General features: G+C 39.6%; 5 protein-coding genes across 5 annotated transcripts; 3 read left to right on the forward strand and 2 right to left on the reverse strand.

Moving 5' to 3' along the window:
- Positions 1–369: 369 nt before the first annotated feature.
- MELLADRAFT_64886 (uncharacterized protein) lies at positions 370–954 on the reverse strand (the record flags this gene model as incomplete). The annotated part of the gene is made up of 2 exons (XM_007412215.1): positions 370–918; positions 946–954. The coding sequence occupies 2 exons, from the start codon at positions 952–954 to the stop codon at positions 370–372; spliced, it is 558 nt and encodes a 185-aa protein (XP_007412277.1).
- Positions 955–3,024: 2,070 nt separating this feature from the next.
- Positions 3,025–5,142, forward strand: MELLADRAFT_88840 (uncharacterized protein; the record flags this gene model as incomplete). The annotated part of the gene is made up of 6 exons (XM_007412179.1): positions 3,025–3,585; positions 3,662–3,887; positions 4,125–4,716; positions 4,849–4,911; positions 4,977–5,028; positions 5,077–5,142. 6 exons carry the CDS (start codon positions 3,025–3,027, stop codon positions 5,140–5,142), a joined length of 1,560 nt encoding a protein of 519 aa, XP_007412241.1.
- Positions 5,143–8,900: 3,758 nt separating this feature from the next.
- On the reverse strand, positions 8,901–9,242 carry MELLADRAFT_64888 (uncharacterized protein; the record flags this gene model as incomplete). The annotated part of the gene is made up of 1 exon (XM_007412214.1): positions 8,901–9,242. One exon carries the CDS (start codon positions 9,240–9,242, stop codon positions 8,901–8,903), a length of 342 nt encoding a protein of 113 aa, XP_007412276.1.
- Positions 9,243–13,060: 3,818 nt separating this feature from the next.
- On the forward strand, positions 13,061–14,774 carry MELLADRAFT_108463 (uncharacterized protein; the record flags this gene model as incomplete). Its single annotated transcript, XM_007412180.1, has 3 exons — positions 13,061–13,138; positions 13,211–13,597; positions 13,674–14,774. The coding sequence occupies 3 exons, from the start codon at positions 13,061–13,063 to the stop codon at positions 14,772–14,774; spliced, it is 1,566 nt and encodes a 521-aa protein (XP_007412242.1).
- A 2,403-nt stretch (positions 14,775–17,177) lies between these two features.
- Positions 17,178–19,814, forward strand: MELLADRAFT_78348 (uncharacterized protein; the record flags this gene model as incomplete). The annotated part of the gene is made up of 5 exons (XM_007412181.1): positions 17,178–17,873; positions 17,955–18,601; positions 18,687–19,430; positions 19,509–19,625; positions 19,745–19,814. 3 exons carry the CDS (start codon positions 17,286–17,288, stop codon positions 18,982–18,984), a joined length of 1,533 nt encoding a protein of 510 aa, XP_007412243.1.
- Between the last annotated feature and the right edge of the window lie 3,130 nt (positions 19,815–22,944).

Here is a 22,944-nt window from a genome sequence, read left to right on the forward strand (position 1 = left end):
AAAATGAAGGAACTCAGCAATCATCAATGTATGATAGTTTGATCAATCTTTATCTCTGTCTTGTCATCATTCTCAAATATCACATGAATCTCAGCTAATTCTAATGCCTTGAATTTGTTATTCTTCAATCAGATCAACTCCCGTGACCCCCGTTCCAATCATCTTCCACGCATATCCTTCCAAACTTTCTGCAACATTAGCTAGTACATCATGTTGTGCTTCGACTGTTCCTTTGAATGGGTAAGCTTCTTTGCCTTACTGATTAACCTCGGGTTTCATCTAAAAGCTGTGTGTCTGACGATTTTCCTTGCCGTGAAATTCCTTCTTCTTCATGACAAGATGAACGGGCACCTGCCAAACTTATTGGTCTCAGTGGCATTTTTGCTGATTGAGATGAAGTGGTAGTGGTTGCTGTTGCTGTTGTAGACAGGAACTAGTAGAAGGACGTTTTTTGTTTGTTGAACAAAGTGGAGAACTGATTAATCGGTTGATCAAGGGGGTCGGTGCCTCAGGAGATTTAGTTTTGTTGAACTTGAGGGGACGAGGTGAGACTGGTGTCATTTGCTTAAGACCACGTCGATTGCCAATACTATCACCATCAGTGTCAGGTGTACGAGAACGCTGAGAGCTCGTTCCAAACCGTGGTAAGAAAGAAGATGATGCACGAGAAGGACTCGTATGAGGTTCGACGCCGTGCGATGCAACAGCTTCGGAGTGAGTCGGAGTGAGTGAGGTGGGCGTCCCGAAAGGGTTGATCGAGCTAGAAATTGAATTTGTCTCTGAAATTTGACCTGAAAGGACGGGCTTGCGAGAGCTTGGCTGAGATCGAGCGGCTGACGAAGCCGCTGATGGCGATGGATGGCCTCCACTACGAACGACTGGCAGTGAGGTCAGCACCAGTACACATAATGATTTGTTCTATGAAGGAAATGAATTAGGACACACTGTAGTCATTGTTAGGAAGACCGATCATAGATGGTAGCTTCCCATTGGCGCATTGACCGAAAGATCGAACGAGTAAGTTGACGAACTCGGTGCGTTCGTAGACATCTTCAGCGATCCAAGTATACGAACGCGAACCGAGTGTTTGAAAGCTGAGTCCTAGAAAGGCTTGAATTTCAGTTCAGAAGGTTTGGTACGTAGGGAACTGAAGCAAGAAACACAGGTTGACGCGTTCGACCCCTCGAAGACCAATCTCATTTCAAGTCTTTCAAATGGAGAAACTACCATTAGAATTACGTTTAGGTTCTTGCAAGAAGACCTGTCCCGAGGGTTCAACAGTGATTTGAGTATCAATCGATAAGGATTAGTAAGAAATTGAGTATTAGGAGGAATAAAGAAGAACTCAACAGCGAACAAGATATAACGTGGTTTCTGTTCACCAGTTGATACGTCCTCTCAAGGTTTCCAATGAGATATATAGTCTTGACCAGCTAAAGAAAAGGTAATCAGATGAAGATTGTTAGTTTGAAGACGATCGATCAATTGAGATTTGAAGAGGTATAAGGATAACAGCTTACTTTGCCGAGCACTTCCCTTCGATGGAGAAGAAAAGAGTGAAGGGATGATATGTTGTCTGATACTTTCGAATCGACCGACATGATTTCGTTGGATGAAAATTAAAGCAAAGTGTTATTGATTGTACCTCTTGACCGTTTTCTTCATGACCAAACTTGACTTTCAAACTACAGTACATATCTTTCCCCTATCTTGACTCAGTCTCAAGCCTTATCAAGTATCGCCTTTTGAAACAAAGAACTGAACAAACGCAAAATCCTGACTTGGACCCTTTAAACCACCTTGCACATGAATTCCTCAAGTCTCATAAATTCAATCATCATTTACAATATTTGGCTTCAGGATATTTTGCAGTTTAAAGTCTGGGCCGGGGGCGTACAGCTCAGCATGAGATCTGGTTAAGAATGTGGAAGATCATCTGAGAGTAAGAATCAAATCTAAAATCTGCCCAGAGCAGACGTGGGATGGCGGTGCGACTAGGTTGATGTGGTGTGCGGCTTTGTTACTTTCTCCTTTTTATTCATCAGACTTTTTCATCTTTGTTCCCTTCATCCAAAACTTATCATCAACAAAAGATAGTTGTCAATTTGATTTTCAAGTTTATAGCTACACGCCTTACATAGGCTCCTGGGCTCTTCATAAGTTACCTTTTTCACCTTTCGCACTCTCGAACACATCAGACGTCAGGATCGTCCTGTGTTTGCGCTCTCAAAACCTTCTAGTGCAAACCCGTACCACTGAAACGACTCCGTGTTTCCCTTTGATCTTCAGATTGTACTTGCTTCCATCTATGTCAAGTACGAGATGTAATAAACAGGTAGGATCTCTCTTTCTTTAGGATAAAACTTATATTTTAATTTCTTTAACAATAATATTTTATGTAAGTAAAAACGTAACAAACAACTTTGATAAAAAAGATAAGAGAGAAATTGTAGTACCTTTAACAATAACTACACTTATGAGATTCAACTTTGTAACACGAATTTTAAATCGAACAATGTAATCAAAAAAGCGAAAGTCTACATTTTGAGGAATCAATTTAAAATTAGATAAAGAAGAAATCAGACATCATAAATAGAACCAAGCTATACCTCCTTTCCTTTCGATAAAAGCTTGAGTTCGATTTAGATTCAGCTTTATAGTTGAATAGATTTGTCGTGTAGTATTGAGTGTTTTAGAACGAAACGAGGAAGTGACAATTTTCTTGACGATCAAAGGAAAACGATAAAAAGAGAAAACGATGAGAAGATTTTGAATAGTTTTTTATCGAAGTTCTTTTGGGCAAGGACTCGAGGGTTTTTGTGAGCGAAACATATCCAGTGACGTCATACATGTTTGTCAGCAAAGCGTACAACACAGATCAGCACACACAACGGAACAACGGAATCAGGGCAACACAGCATAACAGCAGAGCAAACGGAATCAGGGCAACACAGCAGCAAAACAGGTCAGTGATTTATTACCGATCATAACACGAGAGACTAGCCTCTCAGAAAGTCCACAAAGATGACATCCTCCAACTGGACAGCTCAGCTTTCACTTTGGCAGGAGATTGTCTCTCAATTTCACGGAGGGAGCAGGCCACTTGACCAGCATTACGATTTTATGCGAACGCGTTTCGATGAACTTGATGCGGAAGGATTTATTTGGTCAAGAGAATCAATCCTTGATACCTTTCTTCAACTCGGTTTGTCAGCCAGGACACATGGAGCCTCCTTGTCTGTCAACAATGTGACCGAACCTCACCTTTCTCAAGGAGTCGAAATTTCATCTGATGAAGTTCAAGAAGTTATTCACAATGATCAATTGCAACACCAGTCCCGTCGTGTAGGCCTCATGGATCTACCAATCGAAATCTTCTACGAGATACTCGCACAGATTTATCACCTCCCAAGCAATCTAGTACACGACAGAAGGGCGCAAGCTGAAGTGAATATCACAGGTCCAGGTGACATGGCGCCATACTGGACCTACTTGTACCGAGATTCGCCAATCTTGAGTCCCACCCAAAGCTTTTCACTCACTTCGCGTGAAATATATCGACGTTGTAAACCATGGCTATGGCAAGTGAGTCATCTCTAAATCGAATGGTTAATAAAGATAAAAGATCTAACTATGATCAATCACTCATCTTGATATCCAGAGATTAATCTTCCCGACTGCTTTTCCAGCACCGGTAAATCTTTGGACCAAAGACATACTTCTCAAACAAGGCTCACATGTGCAATCTCTATCACTCAGACTTTCCGAAAACTGCTATAAACCTCCCGGTGAATTCATGCACTATGATCCCTTTTATGATAATCTCGCCATGGAATGCAATCCGGATCTCGAACCAATCTCGCCACAGAATGTGAAAGATTTGATAGGTTTGTGCCCTAACCTTTCTTCACTGGAACTGGATTACAGATATGAGGAGCCATCTGAAAACGAGGGTGGAACAGAAGCTTTTCTATTAGACCTACTTCCACTACTTTCAAATCTCAAACAACTTCAGCATTTGAAATTGGTGGATGCCTGGCACGGGACAGTTATGAAGGAATTCCCATCAAAAGTTGTTGGTCTTCTGCCTTTGCTCGAATCCCTTACTATTCGCGTATCTACAGTATCTAAAGATCAGCCAACACTTGACGGTTCCTTTGGGTTTAAGCTATCTAAACTCAAATATCTATCGCGGTTGGAATTAGAGGACGTTGGATATGTAGATGAAAGTTGGTGTCTCCGCGATTGGCCAGAAAAAATTACCGATCTTGAAATTATCCGTTGTGCTGACTTAAAACCAAGTGCAGTACAGCGAATCGTTCATCACATCGCACCTCACCTAACCAGTCTCACGCTTTACTTTGGCTATGGGAGTGATGATAGATGGGAAATGGAACCTAGCTGGAATCCCGCAAGCCACCTGTCCTTTCCATCCCTGACCGACTTGAAGCTTTCTACTCGGGACCCATATTTCCTAGCCAGCTTTCAAGACTGTAAATCTCTGCGTTATCTTGAATGGCCCTGCAAAACATTGAAGCACGTCAGGGTATTGAAGAACAACTTGTTGGAAGCTACTTGGCCTCAGATCAAGAGACTAGAAGGCCGGGGTTATCGTCTTTCGCTATCTGACCTTCCAAACCAAGAAATCGAGGATGAATTACGTTTGTTGGAAAATTGTTGTAGACAAATGAATGTGCAAGCAATCATACGCCGCCCGTTCACTTAGATCTTGCTGATAGGTTGATTTTCATTGGAGTCGATAACGAGGTTTGATTCTTTCTGATTGAGGATCCACTTGGTTTATTCTATTTAAGCCTCACGTTTCTGATCCTTCAAGTTTTCTTTGAGCGTGAATCAACAAACATATGCCAGATTGACTTTTATAAGCTTACTTTTCCCTTCATGTATGAGGTTTGTGCTGTCATTGATATCTACTTTGATACTGTACAGCTCATTTTGAACTAGCATCTTGAAAGTGAGACGAAGAAATTGATTCTCACTCCTGGTACAATTCATCGTGTTTTACTGGTATGTGCAATCCATATATTGAACATTTTATTTTGTAACACAATAAAGATTCAGGCAGAAGCACAGAGTCAAAAAATCATATTTATACATTTGATAAACAGAAATTGGAAATGATCTTGATGATAGTGGATTCCAATGCTGAATCAGGATCAGGAATTTGTTTCCAATGATGAGTGATAAGAATAATGCTCTACAAACTCTTTCGATGATCAATTGCAGGACATAGAGATATGGAAGCAATCAGGTACTGATCTTTGAATGCCAGTTTCCGTGGACTGTTTTCATGGGGAACAGCGGCTTCTCAATTCAGGTGAACTTTCTAACTTAACTAGGTCCCTATGCTTCTTGCCGCGAGCTTGTGAGCATAGGGACTTACGGGTTATCTCGGTTTTCTTGGTGACAAGCACAATTCCCTTTTGGTGGGAGAAATTGGCACCAAAAGAAAACTATTGCATTTAATTACAACTTTTTTTTTTAGACTCAAACATTACCATTCAGCTTCTTCCGCATCTTTCCATCTCCTCATTTTTTTTTATTCTCATCGAAAGCAAAAGTTGTGATTGACCTCAAACTTTGTACTTTTGAAATTTCAAAAATCTGTATTGCTGCGTGTTACACAAATGATAAGTTGTATGTAATACAAAATTTTAAATTTGACAGCTCGTCAACAATTGTGGTAGAGCGATACCTGCAGATCTGCAGGTAAAGGGTTTCTGGTTTTGAGTGAGAGTTTCAAGATAGACATTACCATAAATCTCTATTAACACATCATTGCAATGGATCTCGATTCAGATTCTTCGTCTGGTGAAGAAGAGCCATTGGACAACAATCTGAATTCTGACGAACCTCCTGAGCACCGAACAATCAAGATATGCAAATTTATAAATGAGCTTGGAATGACACCAAAATCTTTTCTTCAAAACCTCCTCGAGTCCGAGAAGCCTGCGGTCATCAAGCGTCGTCGATTCTTTGGATCATTGACTGGATGGCCATCGACACTGAAAGTGATTGAGACTCTCAAGACTCTCATATTCAAGCATCAAACGAGGAGAAATATGAATAATTGGAATGCTTTCATACTGGAGGAAGTATGTCTAGATACCCATAGAGGCTATCTTTCTTTGCAATGTTGACTTTACATTATGAAAGTGTTTCCTGATGAACTTTCATTTGATTTATGTAGGCAAAAGAAATTGTCAATCGTGAAGACTTGCCTCGGGGCGAAGCTCCAAATGGAAGCTTTTACAATGCTGGAAAAGTCAACCATTCATTTTTCAAGCCGGAATCAGAAGCCGCTTGCGATGACAGCCTCAGAACGCATATGCCATTCCTACATGCCATTCTCTACTCCAAAATCGAAACAGCAATCATTGCTCGTGATATAGTTCGCAAAAAAAAATCAGCAAAGGCAAAGAGTAAAGCAGAAAGCAAGGATACAAACAATGAATCTCTGAATGATGGTGAATTGAACAAACTTGACTCAATGAGACGTAGACTGGACGCTTCATCAGTGGAGGATATGGAGGGTGTCTCACACTCGGAAACAATTTCTCCTAGTGATGTGGAACAGAAGCAATTAGTCCAAGTGAGTATTTAAATGTCTTTGTTCTACATCCCACATTTGTATTGGTTGAACTGATTATGTTTTTGGCTTATATTCTTTCAGGTTCCTGTTACAATCCTTTCGATGATAGCCTTTGTATCTAACCGACGTTTCAATGGAAAGCAGCTACAAAATTCTCTTTCATTCATTGCATGTGGTGTATCTGAGCGTATGAACGATTATCTACACTTCCTCGGATTGACTTCAAGTCGCAAAACTGGACTTAAAGCAATGGACACCTTAGGTCATGCGTGCGAAAAATTGATCAAGAGTCGCATGGCTGAGAAGTACAACTTGTATCCCTTTATGACACTCGATAACATTGAAATCCAAGCTCGTATCCACAATACTCGGATAGAATCGACCACCAAAATGTTTCATGGGTCTTATGGATATCTACATTTTTTACCCGACCATCTTACAAAAGATATTGATCCAAATGAGGCCACTGTCGAAAATCTTCTCAAATGTGTTGAAAAGAGTCGATCAGAGCCCTTTGAACCTTCATCGATGTTACCTGATCAGAAAGATGATGCTCACTGGACATTAGTTCTGAAATCTCAGCTCGCTGAAGCACTAGTCAAATATGTACGAGGTCACACCAAATTCCGCTGCTCACACCGCCTGTAAAGAATCACTTGCTCTTGTTCCACCTTCAGTGGACCCAATACCAATGTACACTCCCGATATCATGATGCTAAAGATGATGAGTGCTTCGGATAATTCTACCAGTGGTGTCTCCGATATGCTGGGACAATGTCAAAAACAGACCAATGAAGACGCGGTTGAATTTGCGAAATATCTTTGAGTAATCGAAGGTGATATGGGCACATGCCTGAACTTTGAATCCCTAGTCCGGCAGCGATTTCCAGCCGGGCACGCTGACAAAGCTCTGGCCAACATTCTGAACATGCCCGGTTTGGCTCATACACTATGGAATGTGGCAAGCAAAGTGTTGAGCCATCACTGGGGGAATTCAAAAGATTCTTGCGACACTGGGGTGCATCGGACTGCTGGTGCGCTGGGAATCAACCCTGATAAACTTCCATCACAACAGGATTTCAATTCTTTGATGCATGTAATATTCAAAAGCCACACCGCAACCCTTGTCTTTCTTTTGAGGTATGGACCTTTGATCTCGATTAGGAAAAGCTGTATTGAACTGACTATATGACTGTGTGATTCCACACAGGCAAACCATACAAGCTCACGAAGTTCTGGTTGATTTAAAAGACCCTGGAGTGGCGCAGTCTATAATCGATGAATGCTATGAGCGATACTTCACCATTAACTCTTTATGCGATTCATCTAAAACCGGTGATTGGACATTGTATAATCTGCGTCTACGTCTTAGAGACTTTGCTTCAATTGTAGAGGGTGATAAGGCAATGAGAGCTGGTGACATAGGACGTGTTTTACTGATGTGGAAGCGATGGGCTGTTATGGCTCATGGCGTGACAGGATTATCCCATTATGCCATCCATCTTCCCAGGTTTATATTTATTCTAGAAAAATATCTACCTCCTAAGATTGCAAAAGCGATAAAACACAGTCTTCTTATTCCAACCGGTGGTCGCGAGGGACACTGGGTTGCAAAAGACTTCTATCTCGAGATTCAAAACTATTGGCTGAAGTATTTCTACAACCATTCTGTAAGTCATTCTGAATTGACTTCTTTCCTTAGAAGAACAAACTAACATACTTGAACTTCAAAATTAGGGGCAAGGAACTGAGATTGAAAGGTTAATGGAGAGATTCTCAATTCTAATACCTTTGGTAATGCCTGATGAACCATTGAATGAATCAAGATCAGAAATTTCAAACTCATGTTGATGTTTTCTGTCTGAACAGCTACGAGAACTGATACATCAAATGAAGGTAAGGTCTGGTCTCAAGGATATCTATCAGAACAATAGACATGTCATCACGCCTCAATCATTACAGAACTTTTTACGCATGGCTCAAGTTCACTTATGCAATCCAGAACTCTCTCAAAACACACGTGATCTTGATGATAATGATGAAGTGGATGATATGGAGGTTCTAGGAATTGAAAAGCTCTTTTCAATCGTGCAGGAGGAGGCAGGAAAAAAAAAGGATTCTAGATTCTTATGGGGTTCGATGAATGTCATCAACACAGTTTCAGAGTCAGTATGACTAGCAGTTCAATCAATGGTTAATCACATATGTACTTTTTGTTCAAAATTGCTCAATTTAAAAGCCAACTTCTTTGAAATGATAAAATATGTTTGTATCTACACAGAGCATTTCAACCTTGTACACTCGGAGGCTTAATCTTTTTCTCTTTGCGCAGTCTCTTTCTTTCAGCAATACCAGCGTCTTTGACGGCTTTCTCAGCGTCTTTGATAGCTTTTTGTCGTGCTTTTTCAAGAGCTTCCTCTTGCCGAAAAGCTATTTCCTTTTGCCGTTTATCACGCTTTTCTTCTTTCAACCTTTCAACCTCAAAAGCTTTCTCTTCGTGTATTCTCTTTCTCTCAGCAATACCAGCGGCTTTCAGAGCTTTCTCAGCCACCTTCAAGCGTGATTGCTCACGATGTTCTTCTTCCATCAGTTCCAGGTCCAAGATTTCTTGATCGTTCTTGATCTGCATATCTTCCAGCTCCTCTTCATGTTGCTTAAATGAATTGCTTCTGAACCATTTCTGAATGCACTCATTAATACTATCAAACTGTCCAGGTAATTGTTCACCACATAAGATCTCCCTGAGAAAGACACCGTTTGAGACAGCAGCATAGTTCTTGACAATTTGCCAAGCATTGTCCTGTTTGAAGAGAGTCGTGGGTTGCATATGACATCCAGAAGGATAAGCTTGAGTAAAAATTGCTTCGAAGCTTTCAGTAAGTGCGGCAGCTAGGTCATTCATAGCCGGGTTCAGTCGTATTGGATCATCCATCTTACAAACAAGTGGGATCCCAGCAGTAGCCTTTCGTTTTGTAGCTGCCTTTGTTGGTTGAAAAGCTGTTATGTCTTCGGGTAAAGTTGGACTAGAATCAAGTAGTTCCTCTAGATCCGCAGATTTTGTATATGGTAGCAGTCGGATGATTCGAGCAGCAGCTTCAGGCTCGCAAGTTGAACATCGACATGCTGGCATTCCAATTGATTTTTCACGCTCAATCTCTGCTAGATAGCCTGGATCGGACTTTGACATGGGGATGTATCCCTTGCTATATATTTCAAAGATAAGATTGATCTATCTTAGCATCTATCACAGAAATTCAGCTTTCAAAGAGGACTTACAGGTTATCCAAAGCGTAAACTACTCTAATACAACATGGTGTCAACCGAAAAGCATTCATTCGTTCTTCATTGTTCATATGGTCTGAAACTTCAATCTCGTCAATAGAGTTTCCAAAATTTGGCATAGTCGGCTGAACAAAAATTATAACTAGGCCAGTGTTGTCTTTTCCGCGGCCGGCTCTTCCACCCATTTGATTTGATTCGGATGGGTCCATCGCACCCATTATTACCACAGTTTTCACACGCTTCCAATTCTGACCTAAGCCCAAGGCTGAAGTGCAAGAAAATATGGGAAATTTCCCCTTGCCAAACTCCTCGGCTCGCACAATCTTGTCTTTGTCACCAATAGCAGAATGATATTTGCGGATGCAGCCACTGTTGCCATCACGTGCATCATCGGGTGTACCACGTGCTTCACAAACAACTTTTGATACAGTACCGGTCGCATTTCGAGTTCCAGAATATATCAACATTGGTGTCATTTCATCGTTCGAGACTCGTGATTCTGGTGGAATTATGAGTTTTAAATCGTTGGCTGAATCGAGGGTAGAAGACATGTAGATTCGAATGTAGCGCAGTTCTGGGCGTACAAGCTCGGCACGAATTATTGTCATATGTGCTGGAGTGATACTCAAGCATTCTTGGATTGCTGCAACTGCTTGAGGTCGGCAGGTTGCTGACATGAGCAACATTGGCACATTGTCTGTTGCCATCAGCTGTTGACCAATCTTTCCATATGACAACCTAAACACTCCAACATCTTGAGGGGTGACATGGACGGAAAAGTTTCTTGATTTTCCATTGTCCTGTAGGCCCCAAAGATAAATACAATGGGCTTTGTCGACGACTTTCAAAATTAAGTGACGTTGAAACTTTTTGCTATGGTACAGTTTTTGAAATTCTTTGCTGTTTAAGAATATCTCCGGGCTCTGAACAAGGCAGAGATTTTTGTGAGCAAAAAGACAATGTCTTAATCTGATACACAAAATAAAAAAACCTACAAGATATATGAAAGAGTAATAGTTATGATGCAAATCTTTCAAAACTTCTCCGGTGAACGTCTTTTTGGTCAGGTTTACTGCAGTGATGCCAACTGCTTGCTTTTCCAAAACCTGAACCAAGATCACAATTGTGTGAGTGGAAAGTATTGTCAACTTTCAGGTAAAGGATTCACCTGATTGTCACCGAGTCTATCCAGTGGATTCAATACCAGTATGACTGGCTTTTTTGCTTTACCAAACATGTGGAAGAAGAGTTCCGGCACTCGACTTTTCCCGAACCCCGTTCCAGCAAGTAAAAAGGTGATGTCACCGTTCACAAGACTGACCGCCGTGGTGATCTGTTCATCCTTTACATCGTCGGTAGGGTACTTTTTTGTGAACTTTGAAGCAACTGTTTCGTTTTGGTCATGAAGACTTGAAGTGAGCAATTTATTACTCAAAGTCGGATTCTCAAGCTCAAGCTTATGTGAAGGTTGCAGTTGCTGGGGCGGGTGTGCCTGTGTATCACTTCGAGTTCGTCTTTTAGACATAGATGTATTTAGAATAAGATGAAACGGAGGGATTCAAAGCGTGTCGATTGGATATCAAGGTCAACAGGTTTATGATGAACTCATCTTTGTCGATTTGAAAGGTTCAAATTTGGATTTGATGTTTACATGACACATGTAACATCACCCGCAGTCATTTTTTGAAATTTCAAAAGTACAAAGTTTGAGGTCAATCACAACTTTTGCTTTCGATCAAAGGATTGGAGCCTGCGCGAAGCAAGGCGGAAAGTGCGGAAATCGCGGAAAGTGCGGAAAAAATACAGAACTGTATAAACAGCCCTCGAAAGAGCACTGTCCGAATTGGGCAGTTAGGCTTACTTCGAACTTCGAACACGTTTCACCATATAAAGAATGTTGGGTGAAATACTCGTTACGAGTAACAATTGATTAATTACAAAAAAGTAACGTTGAGTAAAAAGTACGATGAATAGGCGTGTTGGGTAAGGGCAAAGGGATAGGGAACTAAGCGAATCGAAGACTTTCATTTTTTTAAAAGACCTCCCTCATCTTCCTATCAATGCTTTTGACCAAACTCATATCGCTTCTTGATGCCCATGATGCCAACATCATGTTGACAATCACTGTGCAAGACTTTGTCAAATTCTTATGTGTTGCCGCCGACGTGGTTGTGCGGTCTGAACAGTCTCTTCAGCTCACTACGCACAGAAGGCCTATACAATACCTTGCTGCGAGCCTTCCGCCATCCATACATCACTATCTGGAGGTGTTGTTGGCTATGGCGAGTAAGGGATACAGTCGAGAAGAGATATGATCGAGAGCAGGTGCCGAGTTGTTGATTTGATAAGTTCTTCATCTCGTTTCTTTTGCTGGATGATAGCTGATACATGTGGTTGGATTGATAGTTCCGCATTGGTCATAGCATCAAAGGGCCTTTCCGCTTTGGGATGCTGAAACAAAAGTGCTCACATGTCTACCCTGTACGTCTAACCTGTATTTTCCGCACTTTCCGTACTTTCCGCACTTTCCGCCTTGCCTCGGGGAGGCTCCGATGCTCTCCTTTCGATGAGAATAAAAAAAAATGAGGAGATGGAAAGATGCGGAAGAAGCTGAATGGTAATGTTTGAGTCTAAAAAAAAAGTCGTAATTAAATGCAATAGTTTTCTTTTGGTGCCAATTTCTCCCACCAAAAGGGAATTGTGCTTGTCACCAAGAAAACCGAGATAGCCCGTAAGTCCCTATGCTCACAAGCTCGCGGCAAGAAGCATAGGGACCTAGTTAAGTTAGGTGAACTTTAGGGTCTTCAGGACCCGCCAAGACAAAAGATGAAAGGGAATCTATCAAATCAGATCTACAATTCCGAACCCTCACAAATACCACCTATGTATGCTTGTCCAGCAGAACTGGGTCAAACTTGATGAACTGATATCTGTCATATCAAGTATGGATTTCAAAGAGATATGATATGAAGAGAAAAGTAGTTGGAGGTTTAACGATAAGTAGATCATATGTAGTCTGATTTCAGTCCTATGCTTAGCTGAGTGTTGTGTGTATATTCATAAGTTTTGATCTGTGTGTGTTATGGAATTTTCCGTTCGATCTTTACTTCTCGCTTCTATCGATATCAATTATAAGTGACTGGCCCGTTCAAGAACCATACCGAGATGAAACCCTCTAGTTGGACAGCTCAGCTTTCACTCTGGCGCGAGATTATCTCTGAAATTCACGAGGGGACTGAGCGAGTAAACCAACACCACGATTTTATTCAAAAGCGATTTGATGAACTTGACTTGGAAGGATTCATTTGATCAAAGGCATCGATCCTTGAGATCTTTCTTGAGCTCGGTTCATCAGCAAGCACACATGAAGCTTCCTCGTCAATCAACAACTTGACCGATTCTAGTGTGGGTCAAATATTGGAAGTTGTTCACGATGATCAATCGCAACCTCGATCTCGTCGTGTAGGCCTCATGGATCTACCTATTGAGGTCTTTGACAAGATACTTGACCAGATTCATCGCCTCCCAAACCATGGTCTATACGAAAAAAGGACCTTAGGTGAGGTGAAGATCACAGGTCCCGGTGATATGACGCCATACTACACCTACTTGTACCGCGATTCGCCAATCTTGAATCATGTTCAGAACTTTTCACTTACTTCTCGTGAAATATATCAATACTGTCAACCACGGCTATGGCGAGTGAGTGATCTCCAAATCCACTTGCTAATGGAGGAAATATTTTTAGTCGTGATCGATCGCTCATTCTGCTCCTCAGAAATTAATTTTTCCTACGTCTTCTCCAGCACCGATAGATCTATGGACCAAAGGGATCCTTTGCAAACAAGGCACACATGTCCAATCTCTAGCACTCACTCTCTCCGAAAACTGCTGTAAACCTCTCGGTGAATTCATAGAACATGATTCATTCTATGATAATCTTGATATCGATCCCACACGTGAACGGAAACAGATCTCACCAAAGAATGTAAAAGACTTAATCAATATGTGCCCCAATCTTTCTACGCTCGAAATGTCTTATGATTATGAGGAACCGAATGACGACAAGGGTAGAACAGAAGATTTTCTGTTAGACTTAGTTCCACTAATATCAAATCTCAAACACCTTCAGGAATTCATATTTGTGGATACAAATCGAGGTACAATCTTATACGAATTCCCATCAAAAGTCATTGGTATTCTACCACTCCTCGAGTCACTCATAATTTGTGTACCTACACATACAGTCTCTGGATCTCAAAAACTACTTGATAGTTCCTTTGGTTTCAATTTATCTAAACTGAGATATCTATCACGGCTGAGTTTAGGATACGTTGATGTTATAGATGAAAGTTGGTGTCTATACGAGTGGCCAAAAACAATCACAAATATTGAATTTCTCTGTTGTCGTGGTTTATTACCAAGTTTGGCCCATCAAGTCATTCATCATATCGCGCCTTACTTAACAGATCTCAGCCTTGACTTCCCCTATAAGGACGATGGCGACGACTGGGAATTCGAACCAAACTGGAATCCTCAAAGCCATCTATCTTTTCCATATCTAACCAACTTGAGGCTTTGTACTCGAAACGCGCACTTTCTGGTCAGCTTCCAAAACTGCAAATCTCTACGCCGTGTTGAATTCAGCTGTAGAACATTAGAACATTGCAGGGTGCCAAGGGGGATTCTGTTGGAAGGCAATTGGCCTCAGCTTGAAAAACTGCATGTAAATGCTGATGGTGTTGAAATAATTGGCGTGAATCTCCGAGAAGTTGAAGATGAATTACTTTCATTGGAACAATGTTGTAAAGAAATCAACTTGAAGGTGATCATAACACGGTTTACAAGGAAATTCGTTTGGGGTAATAACATTGCTTGATCTTTTCTTAATCAGTTGTACTCTGTTCTTCTAGAATAAAACACGACCTGGCTCTTCTGATACCAGAAACATTCAAGCTGGTACACACAGCCAATGGCTTTAAATCTACACATTTTGCAAACAGAAATCTAACTTAAAATTCATTACAGTGGATCTCAATGCTCAATGATAATCAATTTACAATTTTAAAAGATTAAAGATGAAAAATCATGTGTCATGTGTTGTATCAATTATCTTGGGCAAAGTTGGAAAGCATTGAAGTGATCACAATTTGTCCTGAACTTTGATTCTTGGAGAACAGAGTGTTCTCAATTGGGGAGAACTTTGCAATCTTCAGGCCCACCAGATCAAATGGACTGCTGCTATGGATGTTGATCTTGAACATGAAGCAACAAAATGTGTGAAATGTTTGCAAGCTCCCTGAAGGCTGCAATGTGGCAGGCATTACCTGGATCTACAAGGTCAAGAACAATGCTGATGGTGAATTCCTTAAGTTTATGGCACAACTCTGCACCCAAGGGTTTCCTCAAGTCACCAATATTGACTATCATGAGATCTATGCTCCAACTGGCTGTAAGACATCATTTTGTGTGGTTATTGCTATTGCCAGTGTTAAAGATTATGGATTGCATGGGATGGATGCTATTGCAGCCTTCCTTAATGGCATTACAGATGAAGCTATTTACATGTTGATCCGGACTTGTCGTTCCTGGTTTTAGTATATAAGAATGGATCTTTTCTCTCTTAGTAGTTTCTCTTTTTTCTCATTCATTCTCATATTTGTTTCTTGAACCATCAGGTACATTGACTTTTCCACTTCACTTGTGTCCTCATGCTTACTTACCAAGAACTTGTTGTGATCTTCCAAAGGTTTGCTTTCTTATGTTATGGTGTGGTGTTAAAAGCAATTCATTCTCATATTTGTTTCTTGTCCCATCAGGTACATTTGATTTTCAACCTTACTTGTGTTCTCATACTTACTTACTGAGAGCTTGCTGTGATCTTCCAAAGCAAGTACACAAAACTTACCTATTGCTTGCTTGAAGGTGTGTGTTGCAGACTTGCCGTACTACCAAAATCCAATTGGGATTCATGGAAATTGACTGCACAATTGGGCCAGTGTGCAATTAGGATTAATAGCTGAAGTGACTGTAGTCACTCCGGCCTATGGTCATTGTACATGAAAAAATGCTGAGGAGGGTGCTGTATGAGGAGCGGTACAGCACCCTCCTCATATTACTTCAGCATTATGACACTACAGCATGGTCAGGCCATAGTCAGTTGGACTGCAGCCTACTGGGCCCAGACTGGAGCACACCACACCATTGTCCGTCAACCTAACTAAATCCCTCTTGGACAAACAAGTAGTCAAGAGAAGGACTTATAGCTTAACCCTGGAATTTGGTGTCTGAGCCCGTGGACATTTGGCTGGAGCATTTTTCAAACTAACACACTGCATTATCTCCAAGCCAAGAAATGAATTGTTCTGTGAATCATTATGCATACACAGGTTTTTTTGGATAAGCACTTACCCCCAGGAAGGTCATCAAAAAATTGCTTGAAAAACTCCTGTCTCCTGTAAACTTTGAGTGTGGCTGCTGCAAGTTTTCAACAAGTCTGACAGTTTGAGCAAAAAGGTGGATTTTTTATAAATCCATTCAAATCAATGAAACTGATTGAAGAAACATTTGAGAGTTTCTCAAATGACAGGAGTAAATGACTCTCTGAAACCTCTGCAGCAAATTACAGAGGATGAAATTTATCAATAAAAATTGAGCTTGAATAGCTCAATAGCCATTTGGTTTGGGATGCTGATACCGGCACAGGTGTATGTAGGATGATTTACAGCACAAATTATTTCTGGGCTCCAGGGGATTTTTGTAAACAAGATAATGCAGTGTTTTGATTTGAAAAATGCCCCAGCCAAACAAAGGTCCACAGGCTCACACACCAAATTTTGTGGATAAGCTATAAGTCCCTCTCTCAACTATATACTTGTTTGTCCAAGAGGGACTTAGTTAGCTTAGTGTCATCCGTATTTCTCTGCAGTACAATTTGTGTGTTGGTCACAACTAACCAAAAAGTGTTCTTACAGGTTTTGTATTCTCTGTATTCCCAAAATGAGCAGGAAAACACAACTTGGTTAAGAAGAAAACCAAGTTTTGCACCATGATGCACTTTTCAAAAAGCCAATCAGTCTCAAATGAGCTGTACCTTATCAATTGGATGACAGACTTTGATACATCACTTGAAAATTTGATTGTACAGGAGAATATTATTCTTGCTGCAAGCTTGAAGTGGTATGACGTCATGATGTTACAAAGTTGATCGTGAATTTGTGGGTGTGTACATAACAAAATTGACTTAGCGCCACTTTGCACAGGCGTTGTTGAAACACGAAACAAAATTAAACCGTCCATCGATTGGCAATTTGGAGTCATCGAGCTCAAGATAAGAATTCATTACTCATCCGATCTTGAAATCTCTTTAACCATCAATTTCCAAACTATCATGTCAGAAGAAGAAACCATCTTACTCACTTTACCAAACGTAACAATCTATCAACAAGACATCAAGAATCCAAATGAAACTTTACTTTTAAATCAAACCACCTTAAAAATAAAATTATTAGATATACCATCTAATACATTGATTAACATTCCAACTACATCAAATCCTCCTTCATATATAGATTCAGAAAGTTTAAAATCTCCTATCATCGAACTTAAAACTTATTTAGTTTTATCTTTTGATGATGAATTGATCGAAATCCCTTTAACAACAGATATCGAAATCAAATTTAAATCTCCTAATTCTTATTTGATTCCAATCGATTCTAATTCAAATTCGAGCAATAATGATCAAGATCAAAAGAATGGAAAAAATAAAGAAATCGAACTTGACTTGAATTTACTTAAATCTCAACAAGAAAGTTTTATTAGATTAGAATTAAATGATCAGGATCAAATCGATCATGATTTATTTGATACTTTTGATAATATTCTTTCAAGTTATACGAATTATTCTGGTCGAAATCCTTCAAATCTTACAACGACTAATTTTTCAAATCAAGTGGATCAAAAACCAATCAATCAAAAAGTAAGATATCATTTCGATTTGCCCATGGATTCATCAATCAATCATTCATGCTCATCATACAATTGTCATTTTGTTTCTTAGGCTAGACTCGCTCTTATGGATGAAAGAACCGGTATGATTTGTGGAGAATTAGAATCCGAAATAATAGTAGAAGACCTACCGAATTCTAAACCAAATTCATCATCCACCCCAATTCATATGCCACCAAAGCCTACATCAAGCTCGGTACAATCAGCAGAAACAGTAATAGTTTCTTTACCTTCTCCAGGATCTCAATCATCTCAACAAACTTCACCAATAGTCAAGATCAATTCAACTTCTTCATCTAAAGGTTCAACTTTACTAGAAGGTGCTGAATTAATCTCACGAGGAATCGTCACAGGTGCAGACATTCTTACGCGTCTGATGAACTCTTCAAGTTCAAGTTATCTTTCGAAAGCTCCACCAGCAACAACACCTATGACGTTCTCTCCAACTGCTAAAGCAAACTCTCAACGATTGTTAAAGGTTTCAAAGACGGCTAATCAAGTTAGTTCTAAGACGGTTCGATTGATTGGAGGGCTTGCTTCTAAAGTGGGAGATCAAATTGGAAAATCAGCTGGGATTCAACATGTCCCTGGTCAAGCACCACCTACCGGTACTCGTGGATATGTACATAATGGTATTCGAGCTTTTGCTACTGTGATGGAAACAGTGGAAACAAGTGGTAAGAAAGTCTTATCAACAGCGTGAGTGAAGTTTGAAAGATTTTCAGATCTTATGATGCAAAACTAATGGATAATCTCGATTGTGATTCGTTTTTGATAATTTTAGTTCATCATCAGCCGCTTCTGTAGTACGTCATAAGTATGGTGAAGAAGCAGGTCAATTAGCTGATGATACCACTCAAAGTATTCAACATGTCGTTTTGGTCTATGTTGATGCAAGTGGAATGACAAGAAAAGCTTTATTAAGATCAGCAGGAAAAGCAGCTGTGAGAGGTAGAATGAAAGATGGTAGAGAAGTCATCTTTGGTGATGATGAACATGTGAATCAATGGAATTCCATGGATCCTAATCTAACTGATCAGAAACAAACCGTGGCACCAAAACTTCCTTCGAGAAAGAATTGATCGAGTCGTTTTCTGTCTATTCACTTGTTTGATTTTTAGGAAATTTAGATTTGTAGATTAAAATTGTATCGAATATGCACGATATTCTTTAGAAAAAATGTTTGTTTGGAATCTTCAGTCCTTTGTATACAACTTTGACTATTTGTCCATTGGACTACTCCTCTGAAATCGGATTTAATTTTATTCGGATGATCGCAAATCATAGTGAGAGAATTAAAACCATGTGTCAGATCTATCTTGTAGAGATCATAACTCTTGATATTGCCTGTGGAATCCCAAGTAACATTTTGGGAATACTTCCTGGATGTATAGCTTTAAGCTACAACTTGAGGTCAGGATTCCAAAGTTGATAAAATTGTCTACGTAGATGTCATTCAGCTTCTTTTGCTTCAGGTTTTACAAAACAATAGTCCAAGTTTTGTGTTGGTGGAGGGTTCAAGAAATATCTACAATGATGAAACAAAAGACCAAGTAGTAAGTTGAGGTGGATCAAGTAGAATTGGTCATCAAAAAGAGCAACTTACTGTGGGAATTCAAAAGTGATACCTGCACCACCTTGTAATAAGAATGAAGCTATGAGTACTGTTAATTGAGTTCCAACTGTCAAAGCTGCACTCAAGATCAAAATATATTTCTTATACCTATGTATTAGAAATAGAAATCAAGGAATCCAAAAGGAAAAGTCAATTGAAAAAAGTCTTTCTCAAAAAAAAGGAAATGATTTAAATGAAAGACATTTTGCAAGAATTCATTGACAAACCATCCTGAGTAGTGTTTTGAAATATAAATTTGTGACATGATAGCAATAAAGAATCCCATTGTTTTTCCAGAAGTGGCACCTAAGATTTCAACAAAGCAAAAGAAACATCATCATGGTAAGTTCATATATAACTTTCAGAATTACAGATTGTTTGAAGAAAAGAGAGACTTATAAACTAACCATGACTTGCACCACCAATTGCTGCAAGCAGTAAAGGTATATGAAACGTATGTAGATCATACTTTGGCCAAAGTTTGTGATATAAGTAAGATGGAATGGGTAATAGAAATCCTACTATGAAACTCAATGGCATCACAAACTATGAAGATATGGAATTTGAAATGATTGATCAGTAAAGTATAAAAGTGAGATCACAATTTCTCAAACACTTTGCTCACATATCTTGAACCTATGGTATATAGATGTGTACCAAAAGCACCCCAACTGAATTTTTCAAGCTCACTATTAGTTTTTGATTCTAATTAAATTGAAGAGATTTTGAATCAAAACAAACCTAATTGAATTAGATCCAAATTCAAGTACTCTAGAATTTGAAAATGTACCATGACCATCTGCTAAAAGTGATGGATCTTCTTCAAGAAACTTAACAAGAATCCTAGCTACTACCCAACTTGTGAACACTCCAACAAACCTATTATAAAATCCAAGTCAAGAGGATTGCTCAATAATTAGCAGTAAGAGACAAAAAAATAAGTATGTTTAGATGATGTTGATAAATATGTGAAGTAAAACCCATTTGGATCTTTTGGACGTACGTTCCAAGAAGCTTGGCTATAAATGCTATGATCTAGATTTAAGAGAAGCTTAGCATCTTTCCCTTTATAGATGTTTTCCCCAAGAAAATTTTCAAAAACTCACTGGAGGTACATGCATGTATTGGGCAAGCTTCATATCCTGGAAGATAGTCAAAGCACCATGCTTAAGATCAGATCTATCTCAAAGGTCAATGAAATCACTACGTACCTTCAACATACTCAACCCTTGAATAACAGTCGCATTCCTATATTGTACATCATGTGTTAGGCTTTTCGAGACAAGATGATTAGATTGTGACTTACCCATATCTTTTGAATTTCAATGTGTATTATAATCAATAGTTAGTGAAGAAATCATCAGTTTGACTCAAAAATTAAGCTGGATTTCAAAATTCAACTTTGAATTGAACTGACGATGTGAACCACATTAAGCCAGTAACATCACCAGGAAAGCACAATCCACCAATCATCTGCATCACTGTATGCACAGAGGCATCATAACCTGTGTATGATGACAAGAAGCCAACTGAAAAGCTTCAAATACAAGTTTTTTTAAATTAGAGATCAATGAGTTAGGAATTTGAATTTGAAAACCCAAGAACTTACATCAGAAAAGCGGAAAGAGATAGTGAAACTGCTAGAGCTAGATGTGGGATCACAGATTCATCCCTCATTGATGCCCATAAAGCTGCTAGTCCAGCCAAAGCTGAGATAGCCAAAAAGCCACTTAAAAAGTAAATTTGTACAGGAAGATATTCAAAAAGTTATTCACTCGGAGAAAACTAAACTCAGATGGCTCACAGCTTTGGAAAATCATGAAACCTTCTACAAAAGGTTCTATCTATGTCTTCAACTTCATGTGGAGCATGGGTGAGGTGTAGAAATGATCAAATCGAGCGTAAACTTGAAAGGTGATGAAGAATGACATTTGTCAAAGCTGAAGATGTAGCTAATAACTCAAAGATTTTACTAAGGATCACTACATTGGGAATGAAGGGTAATCCGTATTTAGCAACCTGTTGGGGTATTGCGATACCTGAAAGACTGATAACTTCTTTGAAAGGGTACAGCTTGGCTTGATATGTGTAAAGGTCACCAGAAATGAATGGGAAATTTTCGGCTGATCCACTTGCTATATAATAATGATTAAAATCAAGGTGTAGAATCAGTTTAGAGAATTAGGCTTTAGATGTGAATAACCGAGTAAGAATACTTTTACCAAACCATGAGCCTTGGTAAGCAACCCAAGAGATACCTATTGCGATGAGCCAACCAGCTAAATGATGGTACTGCTCTCGAAGTTCAATTCATGAGCTAAATCAAGTCTCGAGAAAGCTTCAAACCTCTTATTTGACTCACCAGTGCATTCAGAGGAGTATACAGTGGTCCATGGGCTCCTACAGTCACCCAATCCAGGGATAGACTCAAAAATCCAAATCCTTCTTCCGGATGAGCACCGCCAAAGATATTGGTGACTGAATGAGATTTTTGGTAAAGTAAACAAAATATACTCATTCCTCGAAGTGCTGGAGCTATATAACAAGGTAAGAATTCATCTATTTGATAAAGTGTTTTTTGTCAAAAACCAAAGTTAACATTTCTATCCATTTGTGTGTTTGATTCATAAGCTTCACATACAGAACATCATTGCGATTGTAACTTTTATGAAGAATTTCATCCGCTGTTTTGAGGCTCTTGATTCTCCGGTGAAAGATTTCAATAAAGCCACTGAGGGTAGTACGGAGCTAGAATGATTTCATCAGATAAACAGATATGAGCCAATTTTGTATCATCTCTACTCAAGTCAACGCTTTCTAGCAAGACGGAAAAGCCTACGGGAACGTGGCCCGAGCTGGATAGACCAAAAGAGGCTGCAATAAGCTGTAGTGTTTGAGATAACAAGAACTTTAATCCGTAAACTGAAAGGAATCACACATAATCAGGAGAGAGAGAGAGGTCTTCCTCACCCTGCCCAGCCGAATCCGATGATTTGGGAGCTGTATAGTATGACAAGCTCTTGATACGCTAAATGCGACTTTGAAAAGAGCATCCTCTGTGCGATAATGATCTACATAGGAATATTTTTTGTGAGCAGTGAGCTAGATCTGGAAGACCGGCAGAGATCTTATGGTTCTGTTACCTCCATAGCAGCCACACTTGCACTTCCAGATGTCGCTATAATTGACGCAAAAGTGGCCTCTCTCTTGGAAAAACGATGTCATCAGGTATCGCTGCATCATAAAGATAATTTATCACTGACTCACTCGGTGGAATGGGCCAGGATTCCACCATCTTGGACCAGGAATTTTTGACAGCATGATACCCAAACCAAAACATAACATCTACAATGTTCAAAGCTTCTTGACTTTGGCTGTCATCCAAATCAACGAGATTCATATTGAAAAGCTCACCTGTAAGGCTAAA

The sequence above is a fragment of the Melampsora larici-populina genome, assembly GCF_000204055.1.
Source record: "Melampsora larici-populina 98AG31 unplaced genomic scaffold MELLAscaffold_29, whole genome shotgun sequence".
In the NCBI taxonomy this organism is placed as follows: Eukaryota; Fungi; Basidiomycota; class Pucciniomycetes; order Pucciniales; family Melampsoraceae; genus Melampsora; species Melampsora laricis-populina.